This window comes from Rhodamnia argentea, chromosome 7 (genome assembly GCF_020921035.1).
Source record: "Rhodamnia argentea isolate NSW1041297 chromosome 7, ASM2092103v1, whole genome shotgun sequence".
Classification (NCBI taxonomy): Eukaryota; Viridiplantae; Streptophyta; class Magnoliopsida; order Myrtales; family Myrtaceae; genus Rhodamnia; species Rhodamnia argentea.
In genome coordinates, this window is record NC_063156.1 from 912,692 (window position 1) to 937,793 (window position 25,102).

Sequence of the window (25,102 nt, forward strand, 5' to 3'; positions counted from 1 at the left end):
AATCCAACACATATGAACAGGCCCTGGGATTCTCAAGACCCCAGCATAGGATCTTGCATCACAATTCAAAGCATTCTTCTCAAATCAATCTGATCAGGGAAAAAGAAAGTGGGGAAACTTTTTGCGGATCATCAGTCTGTGGGAGCAAAGGCCACACGTTTCCAGTTGTCCCAGCGAGTGAAAAGAATGTTGAAGCACAGCTGAATGGCAACTACACATTGTCATGTCCTGGAAAAGAGCAACAACTCTCCAAGGACAAAAAGCAGATGAAAGTGATTTTGGAGTTCTCTCAAAGGACAAAAACAGTACGAGCGCACGAGCGGATGATGCGACTGGCGGCGATTCAGGTCGCGATCAAGAGATTTGGGAAGTGTAGGGAGAGCCAAGTGGACTCAAAACGTCTCAAACTGCCTCTTATTATTGTAGTTGTACACTCAGATCCCATATTCGGAGGCTCCAACTGGCCGGCCTCGATCATTATTGAGTTGATGGAGTCTACGTTAGCCATTACACAAGTACCACTTCCACTTCTATCGCGCATATGAGTACGAAGAATCACCACCCACGAATGTCTCTTTAAGGAGGGACCATGGCCATGTGCCATAGAAAGTTTTATGTAGAGTAAAGCCCAACCTGGGTGTGACTAGAAACAGAGACAGAATCCTTAACGTTGGGCGTTTATGTACCATGTGCTGCCCTTGTAGGTATCGGCCAAATCAAAGTGTAAAGCCTTATCAGCACCCCAAGAGGCATTGTCTCATCAGATCACAGAAAGCAAGCGATACAGGGGACTCTGCCCATCCATCAAGAGTTTTTAAGCAGTAACTTTTTCTGTTGGTGGCATGAAGAAACTCCGACTTATCGGTTTGTTTTGAGCATAGGGGTTTTTATAAGCTCGCCGATTTAACAAACATCTTGAGCAGGAAGCACGTGATTGAAGCTCGGACATGAAAATCTGAGTAAAAATAAGCATACATATACAGCTCGCCGTCTTATAGATGTTTTTCTGCAGCCTGGCTTTGGTTTCGAGAACGAAATTCCATTTATGCTTCTCTAAGGGAATAAAATGAAAAGGGCGTTACAGGTTTACAAAGGAAAATTTCCTCTTCTTCATACGTATATTTTACATGGATAAGTCCCTGTTCATTTTCAGCCGGACCACTTGCCATGAACTCGAAATGGTGGAGACAGAGCATGCTTCAGACGTCGCTCGAAAGTGAGTGATTGCCTCCTCATGTTTGAGATGACTTAAGGCGGGAGTTAGTGTAATCGTCTAGCTTATGTAATGACTGTAGGCTTATCCCTTCCAGTAAACTCCTTCAGCTTTGATATGGATAATGCCAGATCTAGCAAAGACGACAAAATAAAGTGTCATAGGGTTAAAAAAAATCCCGAGCATAGTAAAAAAATATAGGAGTGGAATAATCAATCTACCAATTAGTGGTTTCAATGCAATCTGGGCATCCACATCATGTTTTGAGGCATCCGACTCGAACTGCTCTATGTAAATCCTAATTGTTGCACCTGCTGACCCAGTTCCCTGAAATAGTGTAGATACAAACAGATTGTATATCAATTCTTCCATATTGTCAACTTTTTATGTGAAAGATGAAAGCAGCAATGTGGGTGACTACATACTGATAAGCGATAGATGACCCTTGATCCATCTGTGAAGACGAAACGTACACCTTGCTTAGATACGACACTGCCATCCACCTACACAATTTTTATGAAAACCGAAGTCTTTGAAAAACAGAATAGACAGTTTGAGATATATTATTCAGTAAAAAGTCATGAACAGGTAAATAATCACATTATTAAGATGCTGAACTCACTGGATCAGTGTAGGTGAAGTCATCTGCAAACTGAAGGACGTAATCGCCTATGATACAACAAGCTTTTTTAGCACTATTTTGAGGAAGTATCCTGAAAGATTATGTTAGTGGGAGATCATACCATACTTTTCGCCCTCTTTACTCTTAGAGACCAAATCCCTAAGGTATTCTACCATTTTGTTGGCTCCTCCAGATTCACACTCCTGAATATTGCAAAAATCTATCAAGAACTTGAAGCTCTTGCACAAGCCTCGGTGATGTACCAAGTCTCGGAATATATGAACAATCAAAGAAGAGAACTAGAAGTGTTAAGGCTCCTTTGGTGCATACCTCATAGTCATATCTAGAAAAGAAGTTTCTTCCATAAGTAGCCCAATGTTCCTTTGCTATATCAGAGACAGAAACCAATTGCTCCCCCGGTTTTTTGTCCTTGTTGCGGTATGCGAGTATAGAAAGCCAAGCCAATACAGCCCTACATAAAGAATTTGAATGCACAAGATTGTTGGTGATATTCTAAAATTGACGAACAAATGACAGCCCAAAAACAAACAGCCGCCAACAAAGAGCACACACTCATACAAGTATAAAGTAGCTTTAGGGAGTGAAAGGCATATGTTTCTAAATTCAACGGCAGCTAGAGGCTTGACAGTTGAGAAATCTCAGAGCTGAATCAATGAAGAAGTCTGCATAAACGTAGTCATGTCTGTTGCCATGCTACTCTTTCCCTTGGGAAAGAAAACGAGTGTTTAGCAATCAAAAGGAACTTGCACACAAAACACCTGTCGAACCCATGAGAATTGACAGAGAAATGGTACAAATGTTACCATTGCTAAGAAGATGAACTTTGGTGCAATTGTCCGAAGATTCTATTCAGAGAGGCCACTTAGCAAAAGTACATGGTGCTGTTTCATTAGATGCAAAAGGGAAGAAACTCAACCATGATGAATGGACAGCCAAATTGTTTAACTCCTCGATTGGTTTGTGGCTATTAAATTGAGGCTTATATTGGCACCATCACACGGTCATATCTTAATTGGCTCAAATAACACATACTTACATCTAAAGTCAAAGTCAAACAGACTAGAAACATTTAATCATAGATATTTCCAACTTGGTTAGAACTCATTGTGTCAGGACTAACTCTCAGCTTCCCCTATTTCCTAGTTTACACAAAGTAGGGTCACCACCATCCTCAGCATTCGATGAACACATATCACGGAACATGAACCATAGCCACCAATTTGTAAATTCACGTCAATGTAAGAGCTGTCAAATACGAATAAGGACAGGAGAGAGAAGAACAAACAAGGTTAAACAAGATGAGGACCACAAGACCAACTGAATAAGCAGCAAAGAGAACAGAAGGAAAATCAATTAAAGGGACAAACCATAGAGAAGATAAAGCTGTGTCACTAGTAACTATAACACGCAATGTAAACATCTATACAACAGAAGGAAAGCATTACCATATACCATCCTTCTCACGTATATGATCTGAACCTGTTCCAAAGCTCTCTTCTCCACAAATAGACAACTTCCCTGCGTCCATCAGATTTCCAAAGAATTTCCAACCTGTTGGAACCTGGAGGTGCGAATGGAGGTTCATGTGAGGCAAATACACTAAACATTATATAGATAACTATAACAAGGGCACTAGCGTTTCCAAAATTTAGACCTCAAAAAAGGGGAGATTTAACTTTTGTGCAACCCGATCAAGCGCGCCGCTTGTAGGCATTGATCGAGCAAGTCCCTGCATTATCACACAAGAATTATATCACTAGAGCTGTCCTTTCCCTTTTGGGAGGTGGGGGACTTCAACATAGAATAAGTCAAGACAAGTGAAAAAAGAACCTTAGGACCACTCCGAAAGTATGGAATTGACTGTTGAGCATTGGCAGCGATAATTGCCACGGAGTCTGAAGGAGTAATGAAAAAACCTTTACCAAGAATCATATTCCTGTCCCCATCTCCTGTACAATGATAAATGCGCTCAAAATGAACTTCATACTAATATTGAAACATAACATTACCAGCACCTATCAGCAAGATAACAATGTTTTGTTTTATAAACCTAAAATACGCATGCAGATACATGATATGAAAACAAACGTCTTTCAGATATACATTCTAAAATAAGGAAGAAAGGCTAAACATTTTTTCGCCTTTCCTTTTTAAGACCAATGAAAACAAACGTCTTTCAGATATACGTTCTAAAATACGGAAGAAAGGCTAAACATTTCTTCACCTTTCCTTTTTAAGACCAAACCTTGAATAAGACCAGATCTGTCACATCCAAATACTTGATAACCTAATCCATAGGCATATATGATCATAACAAATTCACGAACATAAATCACCTATCATTTACCATACCATCACTTGCAGCTCCAAAATCAGGTGCATTCTCCCCGTACATAATATTCACCAAATCTTTAGCATATCTGCACAGTTTGGGACATTAATCATGTCGAATATTACATGAGGATGATTTCCTTGTTAATATTGCTTCTTACGTGAGATTGGGGTCAGGATGACCATGGCCAAAATCTTCTAAAGGAACTCCATTTGAAATTGAATCCTTCAGGACATGAAAACAAGGTATCCTCAGGAATTTGAAGGGCCATTTAAGTACTTCAATCCAACAACACAATCAATTAGCAAGTTATGCACACAACATACCAGACTAGCGCCTAGCTTGTCCACAAAGATGGGTTTTGCATAAGCACCCGTAACTGCATGCATAGCATCAAATATAAACCTAAAAAGTAAACACAGATGTGAAATAGTTTGATGCTGCATATCTATACCATGCTCATGCATGTTAGGTATCTACAGTAATGTGAAGAATGAAGACTTCCATACATAAGAATTAACATAAGCTACAGATAGAAAACAGGGATGAAAAAGAGTGTGGCAAAGATGCAGCCACCAATATCAAAAGAAATATATTTATCACGCTCCTCACTCTGGAAGGACGCACTCATAAGAAATATGCACTACAATACATCTTTGTCATAGCAAAGGATTATTTTGCAGCTTCATGGTGCGAAATGTATAAGTCTGTAACTTTAAACAAGATCCTCCATACATATTACTATGTAAACCACGCAGTTCTGCAACTGAAACAATTGTCAGCCTGGTATAGACTGATCTTTAGGTCCTTGACACTTCAGACTACCATTTGCAATGCTATAGCTGTTCCTTCATATGTTTGGCCACAGGGAAAGAACGAGCATACCAGTAAGAGCTATGCAAATAAGGTTCTCACTGACATATCTCAGTATCATATGCGTGCATGAGGTGGGAGTAGTGGGTATCAATTGTGTGAAATGATAAAATTGCAGGCCTCTCACTTCACACTCTTCTCAGTTTTCATTTTCAGAGCAGTCCGTAGAATCATTTATCAGCCTCCATTTAGTGATGAAGGCATTCAACCTTCTTTAGACACAGAAATATGCTACTTCTTATCTTGTACTACTGTAGCCTCATTTTACTTGCTTCTTTTTCCCGTCTTTCTCTCTCGAACTACAACTTTCAGGATTTGAAGTCCCCTTCAAATTACATGAGAATAATGGATTAATACCACGAGATGATGAAACCAATGCAAGCAAGGACAGGCACTTCTTTAGAATTCACTTTGAATGTATGCATGCAAGAATACAGATTTTGGAAATTCTATAGAGCTACTGGTTTGCGAGCGTTAGATATTTCTAACAAACTTTCAAATGGCCACAGGTTTGAAGAACATTTTGCATACTGCATTTATAATATCATTCTAGATTGATTGCTCCTTCACTCCAATTCGACTTATAAATGGAGCACGGTATTGAGATTGGGATCACAATTCTGATTCCCTATTTCTGATTATGATCTCTATTATTGCACTCCAATTGTGTAATTCCCGTCAACCAAATCTGCATTGGCTAGATATAAACTTGCAGAGAGAGCATTAGTGAAACATAACATAATCAAATGGCTTCAACAACCTCACAAACTCTATAAAACAGGAAGAGTAATTAAAAAAACTTAACAGAAGCCATATAGATGTATCCATACCGGAAATTTGGGCGTGACAGAAGAGCTTTTATCAGTTGAAAGTCAAATACGTTCTGCAAAAAGCACCGCAGAAATGATGATGTACTGTCAACAAGAAGTATTTCTTTATGTATGAAGCCAACTTTTGTCCATACCTCCATAAGTTCAAGATAATCAGAAACTGGATCAACCACTTCCACAATAAAATTTCCAAATTTCGTAGTTCCATGCCGAGAAAGGTCTACATCCACAATGTCTGCCATTTTAATTTCAGATATCTGTAATTGATAGACAAGTGCAGATTCCATTATGCCCAAATAGATGCTGCCTGAGATGGATTAAAGAAGATATACTGCGCAAACTTGTGTAAATAGCCTACATTACAACTACTTTTGCCGACATGATTTCATAGAGATCCTAAACTTTAATAGGATTCACATTAGCAATAATTCACAAGATGAATTCGCAGAAGCATTTTTTTTTTTTTCCTCACAATTAATTGCACATTAATTTACTTGAAAATTGAAGTATGAAAATCCCAGTAGCTGCATGTGTGCTAGTTGGGCATAAGATTCAATAAAATTCCTTTTGGAGATTTGTCTGTACCATGGAGCAATAAGTCTGATCATGTCAAAAGAACGCTAATATGTACCTCCAATAAGCATTTCAAGCATTCGATGTCAAACTTTTACCTACTGCCAACACCGTGGTCCCAATTTGCAATAAACAGCCTGCATCTATTTTCACAAGTCCTTTAAGGTGCTCTACTAGTAGTCATTCATCATATTCTAGAAAGTTAAAACAAGGGGAAAGCAGGTCCACAGAAAATAGACAGTTAGTAGATGACACAAGAATCGAGAAGTTTAGGGCTTGCTTGCTTAGAGTTAAGTTTGCTTAAAAGGCAATTTTATGCTTCCCTCCATAGTTTAAAAATTTTATCACAAATTTCAAAAACCTATGGAAAAGTAAATGTGAATTTATGTATCAACATTTGTATATGGGTCAACCTATTGAGTGTTTAGGGTTATAAAAAGTTCAAAGTGCGCCCTCCACAATTAAGCAAAAACTAAAAAGTAAAAGCCTATCAACATGCTTTTATACATCTTGAACATGCATCTTGGCCCTTGAAACAGAGTAATTTAACATGCTTCATCCAAGGGAGACAGTCCAAGCACACTTTTGAGGGTGAAAGGAGAATCAATATTGTTTAACATGGTAATACACAAGATTAAACATGAAAAGTACATAAAATGACCACTGGAATATAACACACAAGATGATAAGCAATTGTATAACAACCTGTATCTCATAAAGTCATGCGCTAACTCAGTAAAGAGGTTGAAGGAAGAATGATAAACAATGGGTATCATCCAAACTGATAATTCATGATACTCACAGATAGTGTGTTTCCGTATATCTTGTCTGTAATCGACTCAGGTGCAGGTTGTCCACTGTTGTAATTAAACTGGCAATTTTGAGCAAGAAGGGAAATATCAATAAGAGACGACTTGATGGTGGTAAATAACAACACAGTCTGGGTGATCATCCTATCATACAATATCTACATCTGAAGATATGCAAAGATGAATTTTGTCAGGTTGACTATGAAGATGCACAGTCAGAGAATTTGAGAAAACGGTCATGAAGATTAGCACTGTTAGAGTATCACTCATGAATAGATTAAAAAATCACCTTGATACCCCAGTCATATTCAGGCCCGCCTGGATTATGACTGGCACTCATTATAAATCCTCCGTTGGCCTGCCAAAGTCAGATATTTCAGGAGCACCATTCATACAAAAGAAACTTGGAATCAAAGACCAAGAAATTGAAAGCCCAGAGGAAGCCTAAGATATAATCACCTTCCTCTTTCGTATTACAGCAGAAACAGCAGGCGTTGACAAAATGCCGTCCCTGGGTTGATGGAAAGTATCATTATGTACCATAAACAATCTCTTTTCAGGGAAAAAAAAAAGGTTTATTGGCAAGATAAACAAAGAGACATAGAGACAGCAAGAAGAAAGAAGTCCAAGTTATAGCCAAGAGTCCAAAGTAGCTTGCCACTACTTTATAACTTACGCTTTGAGCAAAGGAAGCTGAAAATCATGACAGATCAAGCGCATTGGTCCTCCATTTGCCACAAACAGAAGTGCATGGTATGGTTATTTCAAAATAAAGGCGGTGCAAAATTTCATGTTAGTAAAAGAGATAAGTCAATCCCTAGTTCAGAAAAAACGCTAGTACAGTTTAAACTGCAATAACAGGAGGCCACAGCCTTTTAGGAAGTCCATGACCAAGAAGACATTAGAACAGAGCAGCCGGTTAAGGCAACAGATTCTGTTATAAAATATAAAACCCTAATAAAAAAAATAACCATTCTAGGTTCATTTCTGCTGTGATGGAATCTTGCCGAAAAAGAGAAAGCCAATTATGGGGGAGAATACTAGAGTTCATCATCATAGTTATCACATAATGCTCAGTAGAATTAAGAGACTTACTGGCCAACCAAAATTTTGCCCACACCATTTCCAGCGGCAATTTTCATTATTACCTGCATTTCATGCAAAAATATCAAATAGAGGCTAAAATGTATGAGGTAAGAAGGATCTAGTTTTCTGAAAACATGAGAAGCAACTAAAAGACAAAATATGAAACATCTGTCACAAATAATGCTCAGAAAATGAGTCATAGCACCTGTGCAGCTTCACGGTTGAAATATCGGCCATCACCGCCTAATACTAGTACCCCATTCTTGTAATCTTCAGTTGGCAATGAATTGAATAGGGCCTTCAATTCAATGACGCGGCATAAGAGCAACCACAAAACAATCAAGAAATTAACTTTACAAAGATTAAACAAAATTTCACCTGAATCCAATTGGCAAGGTAATTTTCTTGCATAAAAACTTTAACCTGCAAGGCAAGCAAGGGAGGAGTCAACAAAACTAAAACCAACTCCACTTTTTTTTCTTATTCTGTTAGGATCTCTATCAAGAGAAAGTAGATCATTTAGAGACCTTAAACATATAACATGCGTAGAAAATCAATTATAGTCATCTAATATCCTCGCTTAGATTAAGTATTGCACTCAGATATGAAAAGGAACAAGAAATAGAGTCGCACCATCTAATTTCACTATCATTCACATTGAACAAGAACAGGAACATCCATGCAAACTACAATTTATAACAATTCAGTATTAACAGAAACAGAAGGACAAAAGAAGAAGAAGAAGAGGAGAAGAATCTACCTTCTTCCGAAGACCACTGGTTCCGGTCTTTTGGCCCTCGATCGGCTTCGTGGGAACCGAATTAATCTGACCAATTACAACATTAAATGTATCACCACCTCTGCATTAGAACACCGCTAAACATAGAAAAGCTAAAATTCCAATTCCAGAGACTACACAGAAACATCGTACGTTATGAACTCTCCGATCGTCACCAAAGAGCGCAGTGGAGAAAAATTTCACGTAAGCGAACCGACCCTTTTCCGAAAAATTGAGAAATCTTAGCTAAAAATGTCAACTTTCGAGCACTTAAAAGAAAAGGACAGACCTTGATGCCTTCGGGCTCAGCAATGGCTGCGGCAGAGGAAGAGGACGACGCTCGAACCACCAAAGGACTCTGCGATGCTCCGATTGAAGTAGACTTGGCGGCGACGAGCTGAGTAGCAGAAGAGAGGACGGAGAGAGACGACGAGATTGGAGGGAAGACGACATTGCCAGCATTCGAGTTCGAGGACTGCGCAATCTTGGGGCAGGAGGAGTAGAGAAGGTGACGGTTGTGAGGCTTCAAGGAGAAGGCCATTCTTGGATGGCTTTAGTTCTCGTCCTCTCTTTCCTTCTAGAGGAGCGGGTGACTCTGAGAGTGAGCGAGGGAGAGGCAGAGCTAAAACAGTATTGGGACAAAGAGAGAGGGAGAGAACTAAGGAATCGGGAGGATCTGAAAAGAAAGATCCCAGAGGAGAGAGAGAGAGAGAGAGAGAGAGAGTTCTGACACCAGTGGGAGAAGTGAGGAAATCCACGGTTGCCACATGTGCTTACAGAGACAGTAGAGAGAGATTGGGCTTATCTCTACCTCGAACGTCTCGATCTTTCCCGAGAGATCGCCTCTCGTTCGCACACCTGTGCCCTCCCTTCTCTTTTGTTTGTCTTGATCTCTGTCCTCGTCAGTCAACTGTCCAAGCAAATTATATGCACGAACAAGTCATCTTTACCTACGAAAACTAGAAGAACTAAGGGATAAGTCTATACAAACTCAAAAGGAGTTACGTTTGTGTTTGTAACGATCATCGCTTCATTCGATCTAAATCTCGTACGGCACGTCCCTATTTTGAATTACAGTGAAAGCTTTTGTCTTTACCTTAATTCTTAATCTAGGCTCAGCCTAAATGTGTTGTTCAAGCCCCACTCAAATGATAGGGAGTGCAATCATCGGGCGACCCTCGCGGGGTGGTCGCAGACTCGAGTTGTCAAGTTTAGATATGAGACCCAAGCCAGCACGCGATCACCAGGTAATCACCTTGCAATGGTCGTGGGCTGTCTCTCAGGAGACTCACATCGCATGATAGCTACTTGAGAGAGTCGTGACAACCGCACGGGGGTCACCAACCATTTTTATGGTGGTACCTATGTTGTACAACAAGACAAGGAAGTCGCTATTTTTCTTTTCTTTTTAATTATATTTTTAACCCGATCCGAACATATCTTATACCTCAAAGGGATTTATTTTATCTGGACAATTTTGAATCCCGCATTCCGCAAAATACCTAATAAGATAAAAAGGCTATCGTGTTCATTATCTCGTGTTCGACCATTCTAATAAATAAGGTCATAAGACATCCAAGCAATGTATATACATCATTATATATAATTACTACGAATTTAAGAACAATTGATATGGTTTTCAGAAATCAAGTACGACCCATGAATCTCCTTTCATAGCACTAATTTGATTTCAAATTATTTTATCGGAGAAGATATGATTGTTATGAGAAAAAGAAAAAGTTGAGTTGCATTGTTATATTTATTTAACCTAAATTTTACTGCTCGCACACTTTGAATTTATTTAACCTAAATCATTTTACATTTGTGCCAATTCAATCCATCCGACCAATTTGGGTCAAAAATCGCTAGCGTAGACGTCAACGATGCCACATAGAATGGCCGGTGCTATATAATAATATTTTTTTTGCAAAAAACTATATCTTTCCTTTTTTACCTTAAACTTTGGCTTTGGCCGGTGAGGGTCGCTAGCAACCCTTGCCGGCGCTCGGCGGCCCTCGCCACATCCATGGCAAAAAAGATTTACCAATGATCTCATCTCGGGCCATCATATTCTTATTCGTGCGGGAGATGAGTGGAAGACAACAATTTTGGAAGAGGGCCGCCTCACCCGCGGCCTCTCGTCTTGTTGGCAAGGCCGTGATGGCCCTTGGCGAGGCTACCCTTACCCAGAGCTGTCGAGGGCTGGCCAACCCTAACTAGAGGCCATCGAAGTTGGCTAGTCCTCCCCGGGGGTCGGCAAGGGTTGCCGGAGACCGACCCTCATCGGTTGAGGCAAACATCCACGTCGGCAATTTCTTGCCAAAATTGGGTGTATTGAGTGAATTGGTACCAATGTAAAATGGTTTATGACTAAATTAATCTAATTGAAAGGTTTGGGAGAAGTACACTTAGAGTACCATAACTTTTGTACAGTGCTAACTTGAGTGCCATAACTTTTTTTTTCCCGCTTACTTAAGTGCAACAAATTTGAAATATCGATTATTTAAGTGTCATAGGTGATTTGTCTAGCAGGAAATCCGACACGGACACTAGAAAATCTGATGTGGCATCGTCAAATAATTTTTTTAAAAATTTTTAATGTTTTTTGGAATTTTTTTAATATATATTTGAAATTTTTAATTTTGTTGTTTTTTTTTTTTTTTTTTTCCAATTTTTTCCCTTAGCCGACAAGGGTCACCGGTGACCCTCGTCGACCATGAAATCCTCTTCCTCGGCCAGTGGAGCCGCGATGGCCTTGGGCAAGGGCTATCGCAGCCTTGTCGGCCATGGGCGAGGGCCGTCGCGCACTCACTGTCAAAGGCTGGAGGCCATGGTTGAAGGGCAAATCCCATGGTCGAAGGGTGAAGGGCATTTGCAATCGAAGGGTGAAGGCCATAGTCTGGCCGTCACACCCTCCAGCCATGGTTAAGGGTGGTCTTGGCCTCCCCAGGCGAGGACAAGGGTTTCGTGGCCGGTGAGGGTCGCTAATCACCCTTGCCGGCCAAGGAAAAAAACATAGGAAAAAAGCAAATGAAAAATAAAAAATTCAAAAACAGAAAAAAGAAATAATAAAAACTCCACGTGTAATTAAAAATAAAAATAAAAAAAGCACGTAGGACGATTTACCTAAAATGGCAGTCAAGTGATCGATTTTACTCCGATGTGACACTTAAGTAAGCGAAAAAAAAATTATGTCTCTCAAGTGAGCACCCTAAGAAAGTTATGGCACTTTTGTTATTCTTCTTCGAAAGGTTTAGGACTGAAGGATGAATCACTCCCGAAAAGGAATTCGAAAAGTTTAGGACTGAATTGGTATCGATAAAATACAATAAGCGCCCCTCATCCCTCCCCTCGAGATGGAGATGTGCAATATGATACGGACGTAGGAACAAGTGGGGGTCCGGACATGGTCGGGTCAAACACAATTTTGACGCAATTTTCTTTTGTTCCTTCGTTTTTTTCTTTCATTCGGAAAAATCTAGTTTAATTTTCAACTTCTTGTTCGATTGAAGAGGTATTCACAGAAAACAAAATCATGAGCATGTGTGGTTTTTTTTTTTTTTTTTTTTTTTTTTTTTTTTTTTATCAATGTAGCTGAATCTCAATATCAAACAGATGAATTAATTCATCATTGAACAAAAAATGAAATATATGTAGAGAGAAGGGACATTAAAGTAATATGTACTTAACTTCGATCAATTATATGAGTAAGTGAAACAGATGTAAATCACTCATATGGTTAATAAATAGCTACTTATATCTACGGGGCTATGGGGCGACTTATGCACAGAATCCTCGTCGATTCGATAAGAACAAAGGTGAAGTACCGACCCAATATGAATTTCGAGTTCGGTATGCAAATTTACCAGAAGGTGAATCAGGTTTGAGCCCGATGACGAAGATGTCAGCTCGCAGAAAACAAAATCACGAGTACGTGTGATTTTGATCAATTAGGCCGAGTCTCGATATCAAACGGATAAATTAATTCATCATTGAGCAAAAAATGTAACGTCTTACGAGAGAAGATAAATTAGAGTAATACGTATTTAACTTTGATCAATTATATGATTAAGTAACATGTATGTAAATCTTTCATTCCTTTTTTTTTTTCTCTCTCTTTCATCTGGAAAAAACCCGATTTAATTTATATTTCTTATTCGATTGAAGAGGTCTGTCCATAGAAAATAAAATCGTGAGATTGTGTCCGATTCAAGGAGTAGAATGTGTAAAAGAGACTTCAACAGTCTTTGACTTTCGTACGGTTGAGTTAAGGGGGTACTGCGAAATCGCGCTCCCGGGTATGTTTGCCTGGCGAGGAGATTGATCACAGACCAAATAGCAATCAAAACTAGACTAACAAGATGACAAAAATGATCAAGCCTCTATGCGTTTGACCATTTGATTTGAGATGATTTGGTCGGATCGCATCAATCTGAGTCTGCCTTTTCGTCTGCTCAAAAAACGATGGTCTGCAAGCGATATGAACATGACGAGAAGTGAACAACTTGTCGGTTGATGCAGGGTAGAGAGAGTTACGGGGAGAGATTTTATTTTGACTTCTCCTAGTTCTAGCGATGGCCAATGGTCGAAGGGCCGTGCTGGGCACGGGTAGTTCGGAGAAGGGGCTGAGCCGAGCTCGGTCCGGTGCTGAGCCGGTACGGACCGTTGGGTCAATGTTAAAAAGAAGAAGGAGGTGGAATGTGACTGTTCGGCCCCATTAAAAAAGATCAACTTCTATAAGTTCTCATCCTCCTCATCCGAGTCTTATGTATTGTGTTTTGTACTTTATTCTTATGCAATTATCCTTTACTTAGGATACATAGAACAATACTCATTAAAAAGGGAAACAATTTATTAGAAATTTTCTTAATTTTTTGTCATGAGTTAATCAAATTTTAAGGAAAAAAATCAAAAACCAATTGGCCGCAGCATAGCGTGCCCGGGCCGCCATTTCTAAGTTCTAACTATGCAATATATGTAACACAATATTTTCTGCCTTCTCATCGTAAGACCCTTTTAATGAATGGCAAAACTTTCGAATGGCCACCGCTTGGTATCTTGGATTCACAAAGGCTGAGGATCGATCCAGTCACAGTACTTGTCAACTGCAAGTGCTGCATACTATCTCCGGTCACCATGCATCATCACCGGCTAATGTCTTTGCCCTATTTGATTTTCTTCTTATGGTTCAGCTTTTTGATCCCATCATTTTCTTTACCGGATGTCTTGTGATCTCTGCCTTCTTTACTTGTCTTCCTTTTCTTCCTCTTTACTGGGGGCGTTCCTTCCTCATCTACAAATTGGGTTTCATCTACCCCCTGCCTCTGAGCCTCATTTTCCGGCACATCTCGTGCATTTTGGACTGGCTCTGCTCAAGCATGTGCACAGTGAAGATTTATCATCACCAAAGTAAATCACACATTATCGAAATTAACGGCTAATGAAGAACATGTGATCACTTCTTGAGACATTAGATCAAGCTCAAAACTTGAAGTCAAGGATGCACGATTTAACAGAAGCACATTCTTTTGGTTTAGCTAAGGAGTAAGAAGTACAATCAACTGTAGACAATTTGTGCTCTTGACCAACTTCCCTCTGAACTGTTGTGGAGACGTTACGTAGAGCAAATAATTAATTGCCGCTCAGAATCTAGGCAATAAGCAGAACCAAAAGACAGAAGGAAGTTTCCCCAAGTCACTACAGCAAGTAATGACAATGTTACCTTCATCAGCAAAACCAGAATCAAAGAGGACACTGTTGAGGTGCTGTTTCAAAAAGACCTGTGCACATTGATGCATCCTAAATCAATGACTGAGTACAAAATGCCATAAAGATACTATGCACACTACCAACCCAATTTAAGGGATAAGGAATCATACAGATGACAAGATAAGTCAATATGAGGCCGAAGTAATCATACAAAACAAGATATGTCCGTACAATGTAGTACAATAGACAGGAAAGAAATCGGCAGATTGATTCAGGCAGAGGGGCTCCAAAGCCAAAGAGATGCAACAGGCTGATAGAGATTACTCATCTTCTATACCAATATGAGCCTCTGTTCTATTAAGTCAAAACTTCCCTAATGTCATCAATTAAATCCTCCAGACAAAATGAGATCAGCGCTTCTACTGGCAACACCAAAACACCACATCCATGCTAGTTTATTAGGGAACTCTTCAGCCAATGGATATGATGAAATCATCCCTTCAAACTGTGATGCTAATTGTCCTCTTTGACTCCTATAAAACACTCTCAACTTCAGGAATTGACACCATCTTCTTCCCTTGGTGAATTTTCAGGGAATAATCAAACTTTGCTGCTGCACTCTCGGCTACAGTTGACGCCCTCAACCGCAAAGCCGTGACTTAAAGTTCCCAGAAAGAGCTAGCAGTGTACTTGGAACAAGATTCCTTGCTAAATTCAGTTTCATCAATCATTCTTGATAGTACAATCTTCTCCCCCAATTTTGTCCAAAACATTCTTTTCCATCCAAAAAATTGAAAGATTAGAGGTTACGTCCAGAATTTGTACTATCTTCCACATAAAAGGCTTATCTAAAGTCGACAAATTCTGACAAGTATCGAATCAGTATTACAAGCTCATAAATGTGAAACTATGTTCTCCATTTGTAGACTTCAAATGCCCACATAATTGCTTACATCCTTATTTACTTAAATTTTATAAGATACAACATCATTCGTGTGTCACAATCCACGCAGTTCTTGCTAGACATTCCAGATCTTTTCCAGCAACAGACAAGCATAACTTAGAAGTAATTGCAATATCTGAAAAAAGGTAACAGAGACAAAAGTAACATACCGCAGAAAGAAGTTGTCACAACTTCATATACCAAAGGCGCAAATAGCTATCGAGTCCTAGAAACAAATCAAGCTTTCATCTAAGTGCCAGATCAATAGAGAGAGAGAGAGAGAGAGAGAGAGAGCATAGAAGCAAACATAGAGTAATATAAATTCTCTAGCCTTGCCAGACTCCAACATTAAAAGAGAAAAGTTCCAGACTCAGAGCTTAACAGCAAGTTCAGAACACAGGTACTGACCACAAGATGCTATCACTGGGAAGTTTGGATGCCTGGATATATATCGGATGCTTCCAGAACACTTCCCCAGGAAGCATCCTAACAATTTTCCTGGAAAAGAATGCAACCATCAGTACATTTACTGAGAAACCAAAATATTAAAAGGTATCTTTACCATTGGCCTAGCCTTTGACAGATATTATGCCCTGACACTGGAATAGTGCAAGCCCAAGCCTAGCATCAAGGAAAACCAATGCTTAAGCCTGCCTTGAAATATAATTTGCAAGAAAGCATGGTTAGACATGAAGGGCTCGGGGTAGGCTGGGTCTGGTTCTTGCACCACAAGCAAAAGCCCAAGTATAGCCCTCCCAAATGGACAGACTTGTCAGGCCTGTCATGACACGCGACCAGTAGGCAGATTTGTGTTGAATCATTACCATATATCTCAGAAAGTACCTGTGCGCATATCAAATGATGCAAGATCTCCAGACCCATGCCCAACGTAGACTCTATATTCATCTAAATCCTCAGTAACTGCCTTAATGGGAGTTTCCCGGAATTCAAATGACAAAACAGGTCTGTGCTGAGCAGAAATATCATAGAGGCGGACCTGTCATCAAAGTGGAAACACCCATGTGTTATTTCGGCGACATGTTCTACAAAATACTAAAATGCACAAGCATACTGTATAAGTATGGAAAATACGATGCCTTCCATCTCAACCTCCAAAAACCACCATCCAGCTTCATTTTTATCTCATCTTAATGAGCATAATTGGACCCGATAAATCAAAAACTAGGCTTCTGATAAACCAAAACAGATCTGGAAGCCAAGGAGAGTTCTCAACAAGGTGGAACTCACAGATTAACATTATCATCAGCCATTTGCTTTTCTTCATTTACTTATGCCATTTGCTATGAAAAACAACATATTTTCCTCGACTCTCGGTTTTTCTTTCTTATAACACATATTATTTTAAAGATATCAAACTATTCTCGAACAACCTATTCTTAAAAAAGTAGATCTAGGTCAAGAAGGAATCTCAATTACAATTCCCCAGAAATTTGGATTCCAGGATACCTTTAAGAACCAGCCACTATCTCGTAACTTAAAGAATTACAAGCTTATGAAACTTACCTGATGACTGTTAGTACCAGCCACAATTTCACGATGGTCGTCTTTGCAAAGGAATGCTGCAGATGTAAACCAAGTAGGTGTGAAAATTCCAAGGTTGTTATTTGGGGGCTACAATGTCAGAAATACATGGCAATTAAACCAAAGTCACATGCTGGATGGAAAGACACAGCTGCAACACTCATCCAGTAATGTAGTCATAAAGGTTGTAAACGCTCGCCGCTTTTGCAGTCCACATCTTGCTACACTTGTCAAGATCCCAAATGTTAATTTCAACCCCTTTGATGATTTCAAAGAAACAACATCCATTAGTTTGATTTAACGGGGAAAAAATAATTGACAAGGGAAAAGATATGCTTTTTAGCCAAACAATGACCATTGCAAGCACAAAGAATGGCGACCATGGGATCGAATTACTAGATTTTTTGCTGTTGCAGCTGGATTTCACGACAAGAGAGCACTCACCCCCCTACTACGGCATAATTTTTTACTTCCATCCACTTTACAGCACAATACACTTCCTGCAGCACATACATTCCATTTACTGGTTGAACTAGTTGGGACAGAGTCTTCAGGTGAATCCGTAACTTCAAAGGATCTAATAACTGCATTTCCCTTCGTTGAACAAGAAAGTAAAGCGCATGACCTATTGATGGAGCCAGCTGAAAACATTACAAAAATATGCATTTGGATGGGAAAACAGAAGAAAATGTAAAGTACATGTCAGGTGAAAGCATAAATGAACCACGCAATAACCCTATCACAAGAGAAAGAATTCCAGAAAAAATTATGACAAAGATTTAAACTTACAACCAGAGACAAGAAGATGGATCGTATGAGCTAGATTAGCATAACCATTAAAGTTGCAATCTGACATGAATGGACCAAAGCATAACATAACAAAAATGGTTTACCTCGATCTTTCCTCTGTTCTCTCTCTTGTGAATAGATGTAACCCAATAATAGGATCATCTTCAGGTTTTGTGTCACCGGCATCAGAAATTACAACTCGAGTGTCCCCAGTAAGAGGGTTGAGGAGCTCAATCTGTCAAATGAACTTGGAAGATACATGATCAGTAGAGGGCCACTTACGCCTGGCGTCACCAGGTGGAATAACACAATATATGCAGAGTCCTCCTTAGTGCGACTTACCTTACCACATTTCCTGGCAACTGCTAACATCTGCATGATCAAAAGGCAGACCAATTAACGATTTAAACAACATCTACAAAAGCTTCTTAAAACATGCGACGGACATAATGGGCTCCACACTTGATATGTAAAGAGTGAGGGTATAAGCTCTTAATGGCAAAACAAAACAAATGTGCTCAAAACGTGAGCAAAACCAGTTCCAACAGTGAGACATATTGAAGGAGCTGCAGCATATCCAATGCAATAATAGGCATTCCACTCAGTTGAGTCACCGCACAAATCAGCTATTTTTTTCCTGAAGAATTGGCAATGCTTGTGATAGAAGTACTGTTGAAGCACTTCAAAAGCAATGCCTAGACTCTGCAAAACTACAGACTCATGAGACAAGAACTTACATTCCACGAAATCATTTCTTGATAATTGTAACCCTCCGAAGTCTCATTGAGAACACAAATCCATTCTTCCTACAAATGCAGCTAGTTGTCTAATTAAAAGCACATCTTTCCATTGCCAATATGATCTCAATAGCTGAAAGCTTCCAACCAGTGATTAAGAACCCCTCATATACCCCCACAAAAGAATGGACAGGGATTAAACGAATTGTCCGGCCTATTGACAAGGAACAAAAATAACCCACCTTAAGAAATAATCAAAAGCAGCTGACATACGAAGCCAATCAAGGAGCACATACATTCAGCCAAGATGAGAGCCATACATTCCACCAAACAATTACGTAGGCACGAAAAATGATTGCCGATCCACTCGTACATACTAACACAAGCATTAAATATACCGAGGCACCGAATATCCAAGTCCCCAGTAGCACTACAACACTCATAAGTGGCAAGAACATATACAGGGTCGCGCTTGCGGCCGTCAATGGATGCAGCAAGCACGCAATTACGCGATTCCGGCTCGCCCCATCGCTCGACCACCTTGGGAACACCTCCTTGCTCACCTCTAGCTGCAACAACTGTCATCTCCCAGCACAACCAAAGTGTCAATTATCAGACAGGATCTTGAGAACAAAAGCCAGCTACTTTAGTGATGATGAGCGGCTCTTACCTTTCGCGAGGCCAAGAACATCGCAGGTTAGGGCCCGAAACGGAGGGCAACCAGGGAACTCCACCGTCCGTCGTTGTGGGTGGCATGCTCTACGAGGCTATGGAGCGAAGTATGCTCAGAAACTTCGTCGATTCGATAGCAGCGGAGACGAAGGGGATCAAGCAACAGTCATGGAATGCCGACCCGAGGATCGAGGTCGCTTGCTCCGAGCTATGGACACAGTGGAATAAAAAATGGAAACAATGAAAAGGCAAACGAAAAAGGAAAAATAATAATAAAAGATAAAAAATTCACGTCAGCACCGGTCGTACCACGTGAATCCGCCAGCGTTCATATCGGCGATTCCCAGCCTAAATTAATCAAAAGGATTCAATTGACATAAATATAAAAGATTTAAGATTAAATTGACATAAGTAAAATGTTTATAATTGAATTGATATTAGTATTATAGATTTATGACTATTTTGATTTTTTTTTTTCGAATAATCAAGGATAAGCTTTTCATAATTTGATTCTCAAAATAGAATAATTATTCCAGGACCCTGTCTTTTGTTTGATTTAGCCGAAGCATGCAACAAATAATTTAGGTTTCCCATTATATTTACCAAAACTTACATTTGCATTGCTTTTCACTTATTAAGATTATTAAAGTCTAATGTCACTACTATTGACATAATAATGATTCGTTTGGTCATCACAAACTGCTTAACTTTATCGATTCTTATAAGAGTTTACTAAATTTTTATTCGTGTGATTTCTTGGCATTTCTCTCATTAGTTTACTAATTAGTTTTAGTTTGTCGACTCCCATTTGAATTACTTACCGGACTTTAGCTGTTTTTATCATGATAAAATATGCTAATATTTGTATTGAATTAGTAATTTTTATCTTACTTACTTATCAACCCATTAAATATATCAACTATCCCAACTTTAATTGAAGTAATTTATAACTTTTCTTTGATTAAGTTACCAATTAATTATGTAGTGCTAACTCCCATTTGAGTTAGTTGCCAACATTTATTTGTCTTTTTTTTCTAATGCCAACTTTTATTATCTCCGACCAAAAAAATAAAAAAATCCTCATCTTTTATGGACTTTCATTTACCTTCTTTCACCAACGTCATAAATTTAATTAAGTGACTTTTCGACAATTATCTAATTAAGTTATTTAGTAGTTGTGGGTTATTGACATTTACTTCTTCTTTTTTTCGTAAATGTACTTTCTTTTCTTTCAACTTGCCACTGTTATTTGTTGCTTACAACTTTTTAAATGTACTAATACTTTTCAGAAATAGAGTTGAGGATGATTGCGGCCTGGGAAAAAAAAATGGTGATAGTATTGGGGTCCAAGACTAATTGTAGATAGGGGTGTGCATTGGTCTGATCCAACTTGAGAATCGGATCGGAGCAGCCAATCTTATGCTCGATTCTTTATACAAAACCAGGCCAAGCTGACGGGACTAATGAGAGGTAACAATTTAAGATTAGAGCTCTCTCTCTCTCTCTCTTAGACCTCATCTTCTCCCTCCCTTTCCCATTTTCGATGCTTTCATCATCTCACTTTCCAAATTTCGACATAGAGAATTATCTTTCATTTCAAAAATTTAGTTAAATTAATAAACCTAACTAAAAAAGAAAAGAAATTTCGCCCCATTTTCGGTCCGATCTAGTTCTCCACTTCGAAATTTAGAAATAAAAGATATACATCCAGCTAGATCAGAGACCGATCCACCTGAAAGCCGGTCACTTCTCGTTGTAAACAAGAGAAGAGTTGCAGAGAGAGAGAGAGAGAGAGAGAGAGAGAGAGTCGAAGAGGAGACAAGCGGCGTTGGGGCTGTTCGTGACAAAGGTCGTGGGTGGAGGGAGGGTGACGAATGAGAAGGTTCAGCTCTGGAGCGTGTTAGCTTGTACGAGGTTAGGGTTCTTGGGAGGTTTACGCAAAAACGAGAGGGGGAGGAAATTCTATCATTCCAGGAGATCGGATTTTCGTATTCGTGATGATATAGAAAACACGTGCATGCTTTCGATCATGAGTTGAAAATTGGGACATCTTTTCGGTATTGTCCGAAAAGATACTTTTGGTTTTGGGTATATTAGGTGGTTGTAATGTAAGTTTACTGACATAATTGCTAATTTAATTGAAGATTAGGACGGAAGTGAAATTAAAACAGAGTCCATAAGCAGAGATGCCTCTTTCCAAGCCCCTCCCAGCTTCTTCCTCCTGGGCCCGGCTCGACTGATAAACCCTAGAAACACGCAAGGATCAAGCGACGTTTCCATATCAATTCCTCCGAAGTATTCACATCGAAGTCCTCGCATCTGGGTTTTGCTTAATTCAAGGTCTTAGCTCTTCCTATCTCCTCCATTCACCCACTGAAGCAATGAACGGTGCAGAGGGTGATCCCGTGAGCTCGTCGTCCATGGCGGATCCCTACCGTAGCAAGCGCCTCAAAAGAACCTCTCGCGGCCGAACAATTCCCAACCGGTCCAACCCTGTCACCAGGCGCGACGTGCGGACCCTCGACAGCGGCGGCGGCGGGTTCAGCGATGACGGCGACGAAGGAAACTACGGTGTCCACCAAAACGCTAGTTACGGCTATGATTATCGAAATGGTCACGGGAGCTTTGGCGGTAGCGGTAGTGGCGCGCAGGGATATGTGAGGAAGCGCGGACAGGAGAATTTGGTCCCTGCGCATGATTATGAGGCGGGGTTTCCGAACCGAGCTCCGTTCTGGAGCGACTTCGCCAAGTTCACGTTGCTGGAAGTGTGGGGAGAGAGGTTTTTGCAGTTGGGTCGGAAAAGCGTGAGGTCCGAGGATTGGAGCGAGATTGCTGAGAAAGTGTCCGAGTGGGCGCGGATGGAATATACCGAGGTAGATTGTAGGCAGCAGCTAGACGCTTTGAAGAAGAAGTACAAGAAAGAGAGAGCCAAGATGGAGCGAACAGGAGCTACTCCGAGCTGGATGCACTTCAGGAAGATGGATATGCTAATGGGTATGAACATGGAAGATAGTGGGTTGGCTTGCGGTGTGGATTCGGGAGAGTTTTGCTTTGCAGATACCATGGTTTATCTGGATAAGTCGAATGCGTTTGATGAGATGAGGGATAGCCCGGGCGAGTCGGAGTCGGAGTCGGAGATGGATGAAGATGAGGAAGAGGATGATGATATGCCTCCACCGAGGAAGGAAGATGGAGGAGAGGGGATGAGGGCTTTGGCAGATTCGATAGAGAGGTTTGGAGAGTTATATGAGAAGATGGAGTCTAATAAGAGGGAACAGATGATGGAGTTGCAGAAGATGCGGGCAGATTTTCAGCGGGAGCTAGAGTTGCAGAAGATGGAGATTTTGGAGAGAGCACAGGTTGAGATTGCAAAAATACAGGAAGGAGGGGGCATGGACGATGGTGACGAAGATGGTGACGACATCTGCAGCGAATAGTCATGAGTATGTACTCTTTGTCTGTGATGGCATCTTTGTCCAATAGACTAATGGAATTGCTTCCTGTTTGTAGCACCGAAAAGAGCCTATTCGTTTACATGAGATAGCTGCACTAGTTACTCCTTGTTTGGAATCATCTGTCACTGGGGGAAGTGGTTCCTCCAATCTCTTTCGCACTAAGGGGATTAGCAATGCTCAACCTTCATCAAGCTTCCCCTATGCATAAGCTTGACCCAATGAGCTATTGAATTTCTTGACTGCAAATATGTCGGATTACCTAATAACAGAGGATAAGTATTCAATTTGTGGAAAACATGTTTCCCTGAGAGTTTCTGTGCTCTATTTGGACCACGATATCCAGTGTTTTTGCTTTCCCCGAAATTAGATTAGTAGAATATAAGAAAGTTCATGAGGCTTGGAATCAATTGGAGAGAGACTTTAGTTAGGATACTTCAACTTAATGCTGTCGTGCTTATAAATCTCTGCAATAGTTCAATAAGCATTCTTCCATCCTTTGGTGCTATATGCATCTTAATGTTCTTTCCTCCTGCTTCTTTGGTCTCGTAGCTGCTATTGCTGGCATCACTTAGTCCTTTTTATGGATTTCTTCATGGTCAATACAATAGTCCAAGATTTCGGATGTAGTAGGCATTATTAGATGAGATCACATACGAGACAATAAAACAGGACATTGATGTCTATCTGGAATCTTCTGGAGGACTTATTGCTGGATGAAATTTTTCTAGTTACATTGCCAGTCTTTATGCTCTAACTGAATCTGCTGAACACATTATGATGCTTAAAAGTTTCCTCCGCTCCGGCACGCCCGTCCAGATTGTCAAGAAGTTCGACGCCAGCTCCAACAGTAAGTCTTCGGCCCCAGCCGTCGATGTCAGGAAGCTGGACGAGGCCGTGGAGCCGGCGGTGCTCAAGAAGGTGCCCACGGAGGTGCGGCAGGCCATACAGATGGCGTTGCTGGAGAAGAAGATGGGCCAGGGCGAGGTGGCGAAGCAGAAAAATGAGCCGTCCAGGGTGGTGCAGGAGTACGAGAACGGCTAGGCGGTGACGAACCAGGCCGTGCTCGTGAAGATGGAGCGGGTCCTCGGCGTCAAGCTCAGGGGCAATATTGGGAAGTGACCGTGGGGGATAATCTATGGCGTCTGAGTACGCTGCGGGTTTATGATTGTAGTTGTTATGGTGGTTCTGTCTTCTTTAAGGCGTCTGGAGAAAGGATGTAGAAATAATGTCTGATACTGTGAATGCCATGCCAACTGCTTAGATTTATGAAAGATGGACGAGTTTCCCTCTTTCGTTTTCTAATTCTTGGATGCAGGGATGGTACGGTAGGGAAGAGAGAAGATCAAGAGGGTTTAAACCCACAGCTGAGATCATACTGTGTTATTGCCGCTCTTCAACTCATTTTGAGCTTTCTTATTGGCGTTACCCAGGTACGATAGTAGAAGTGAAGCAGGAGAAAATCTGTCGGCCATGCCCGACTCATACTGTTATCTCTTTACCATTATTCACCAGTTGTAGTTCCTCTGTAATGTCTGCACATCACCAGGAATGACTTAACTCAGCACAATTTCACCAAAAGATTGTTATTGTACAGATGAAGCATCTAAAGGGCATAGTTTCCAAGGATATGCACGATAAATTTGCTATCCGTTGGCATGGAATTTAGATGCACTAGTGATGCCCGAGCATTAGGTGAAAGCCAATAAGTTCAGCAAGAGAGATGTTGATTTCAATAGCTATTCAGCTGCCCAAGATGATTGAACGAATTTGAGTCCAAGTTTTTAAGAACCTTTTAAGTGTCTTGTAGTTCTTAATGTGTTTACTAGTTCCTATGTCTTTGAATGTTGGGTTAGTGACAAGGTGCCTAGTCTCTTTACTATGTAGAATTATCCTCGTGCTTGAAGGTTGTTCCATGCTCGTCTATATAAGCATGCTATGATGAATAAAAATTCAGACTCGTTTGATTCATAACTTATTTGAGCTCTTTGGTTTGCGACTTTTTCGGGGACTTTTCATTCCCTTTGGTACAACCTTGGCTTGTCGGCTGAAGCTAGCAAGGAAGAGAATGTCATTGAGGTCGAGGGAAGAATTCATGGGAGCTGCCACACGTGTCTTGGC

At 40.3% G+C, this 25,102-nt stretch overlaps 2 protein-coding genes and 2 pseudogenes across 4 annotated transcripts; 2 read left to right on the forward strand and 2 right to left on the reverse strand.

Moving 5' to 3' along the window:
- Positions 1-931: 931 nt before the first annotated feature.
- LOC115742883 (phosphoglucomutase, chloroplastic) lies at positions 932-9,959 on the reverse strand. 3 transcript variants are annotated; one of them, XM_048281940.1, is made up of 23 exons: positions 9,871-9,959; positions 9,427-9,730; positions 9,120-9,185; positions 8,738-8,782; positions 8,565-8,657; positions 8,369-8,421; positions 7,733-7,784; positions 7,563-7,631; positions 7,267-7,335; positions 6,026-6,148; positions 5,892-5,944; positions 4,515-4,593; positions 4,349-4,413; positions 4,209-4,276; positions 3,687-3,805; positions 3,511-3,585; positions 3,302-3,417; positions 2,166-2,307; positions 1,957-2,038; positions 1,836-1,882; positions 1,639-1,716; positions 1,435-1,540; positions 932-1,346 (listed from the first exon to the last, which is right to left on the reverse strand). In XM_048281940.1, exons 2-23 carry the CDS (start codon positions 9,676-9,678, stop codon positions 1,279-1,281), a joined length of 1,920 nt encoding a protein of 639 aa, XP_048137897.1. In that variant the 5' UTR covers positions 9,679-9,730; positions 9,871-9,959; the 3' UTR covers positions 932-1,278. The 3 variants fall into 3 exon arrangements, 2 of the variants coding, with proteins under 2 accessions (XP_048137897.1, XP_030533275.1); XM_030677415.2 differs by having other exon boundaries at positions 9,427-9,732; positions 9,767-9,938; XR_007199148.1 differs by lacking the exons at positions 932-1,346; positions 1,435-1,540; positions 1,957-2,038 and having other exon boundaries at positions 1,690-1,716; positions 1,836-1,926; positions 9,427-9,941.
- Positions 9,960-14,156: 4,197 nt separating this feature from the next.
- LOC115740853 lies at positions 14,157-21,848 on the reverse strand (annotated as a pseudogene).
- Positions 21,807-23,758, forward strand: LOC115744032 (trihelix transcription factor ASIL2-like). The gene is made up of 2 exons (XM_030679113.2): positions 21,807-22,972; positions 23,713-23,758. Exon 1 carries the CDS (start codon positions 21,911-21,913, stop codon positions 22,964-22,966), a length of 1,056 nt encoding a protein of 351 aa, XP_030534973.1. The 5' UTR covers positions 21,807-21,910; the 3' UTR covers positions 22,967-22,972; positions 23,713-23,758.
- Positions 23,753-24,666, forward strand: LOC115744038 (annotated as a pseudogene).
- The last annotated feature ends 436 nt before the right edge of the window (positions 24,667-25,102 follow it).

Excerpts from the sequence above, each read along its gene's own strand:
- LOC115742883 (XM_048281940.1), bottom strand. The coding sequence starts at position 9,678 with ATGGCCTTCTCCTTGAAGCCTCACAACCGTCACCTTCTCTACTCCTCC. Across the intron at positions 7,785-8,368 it reads GGCAAAATTTTGGTTGGCCA|GGACGGCATTTTGTCAACGC; the intron begins GTAAGTCTCTTA and ends CCATCAACCCAG. Across the intron at positions 7,336-7,562 it reads AATATGACTGGGGTATCAAG|TTTAATTACAACAGTGGACA; the intron begins GTGATTTTTTAA and ends CAAAATTGCCAG.
- LOC115744032 (XM_030679113.2), top strand. The coding sequence starts at position 21,911 with ATGAACGGTGCAGAGGGTGATCCCGTGAGCTCGTCGTCCATGGCGGAT.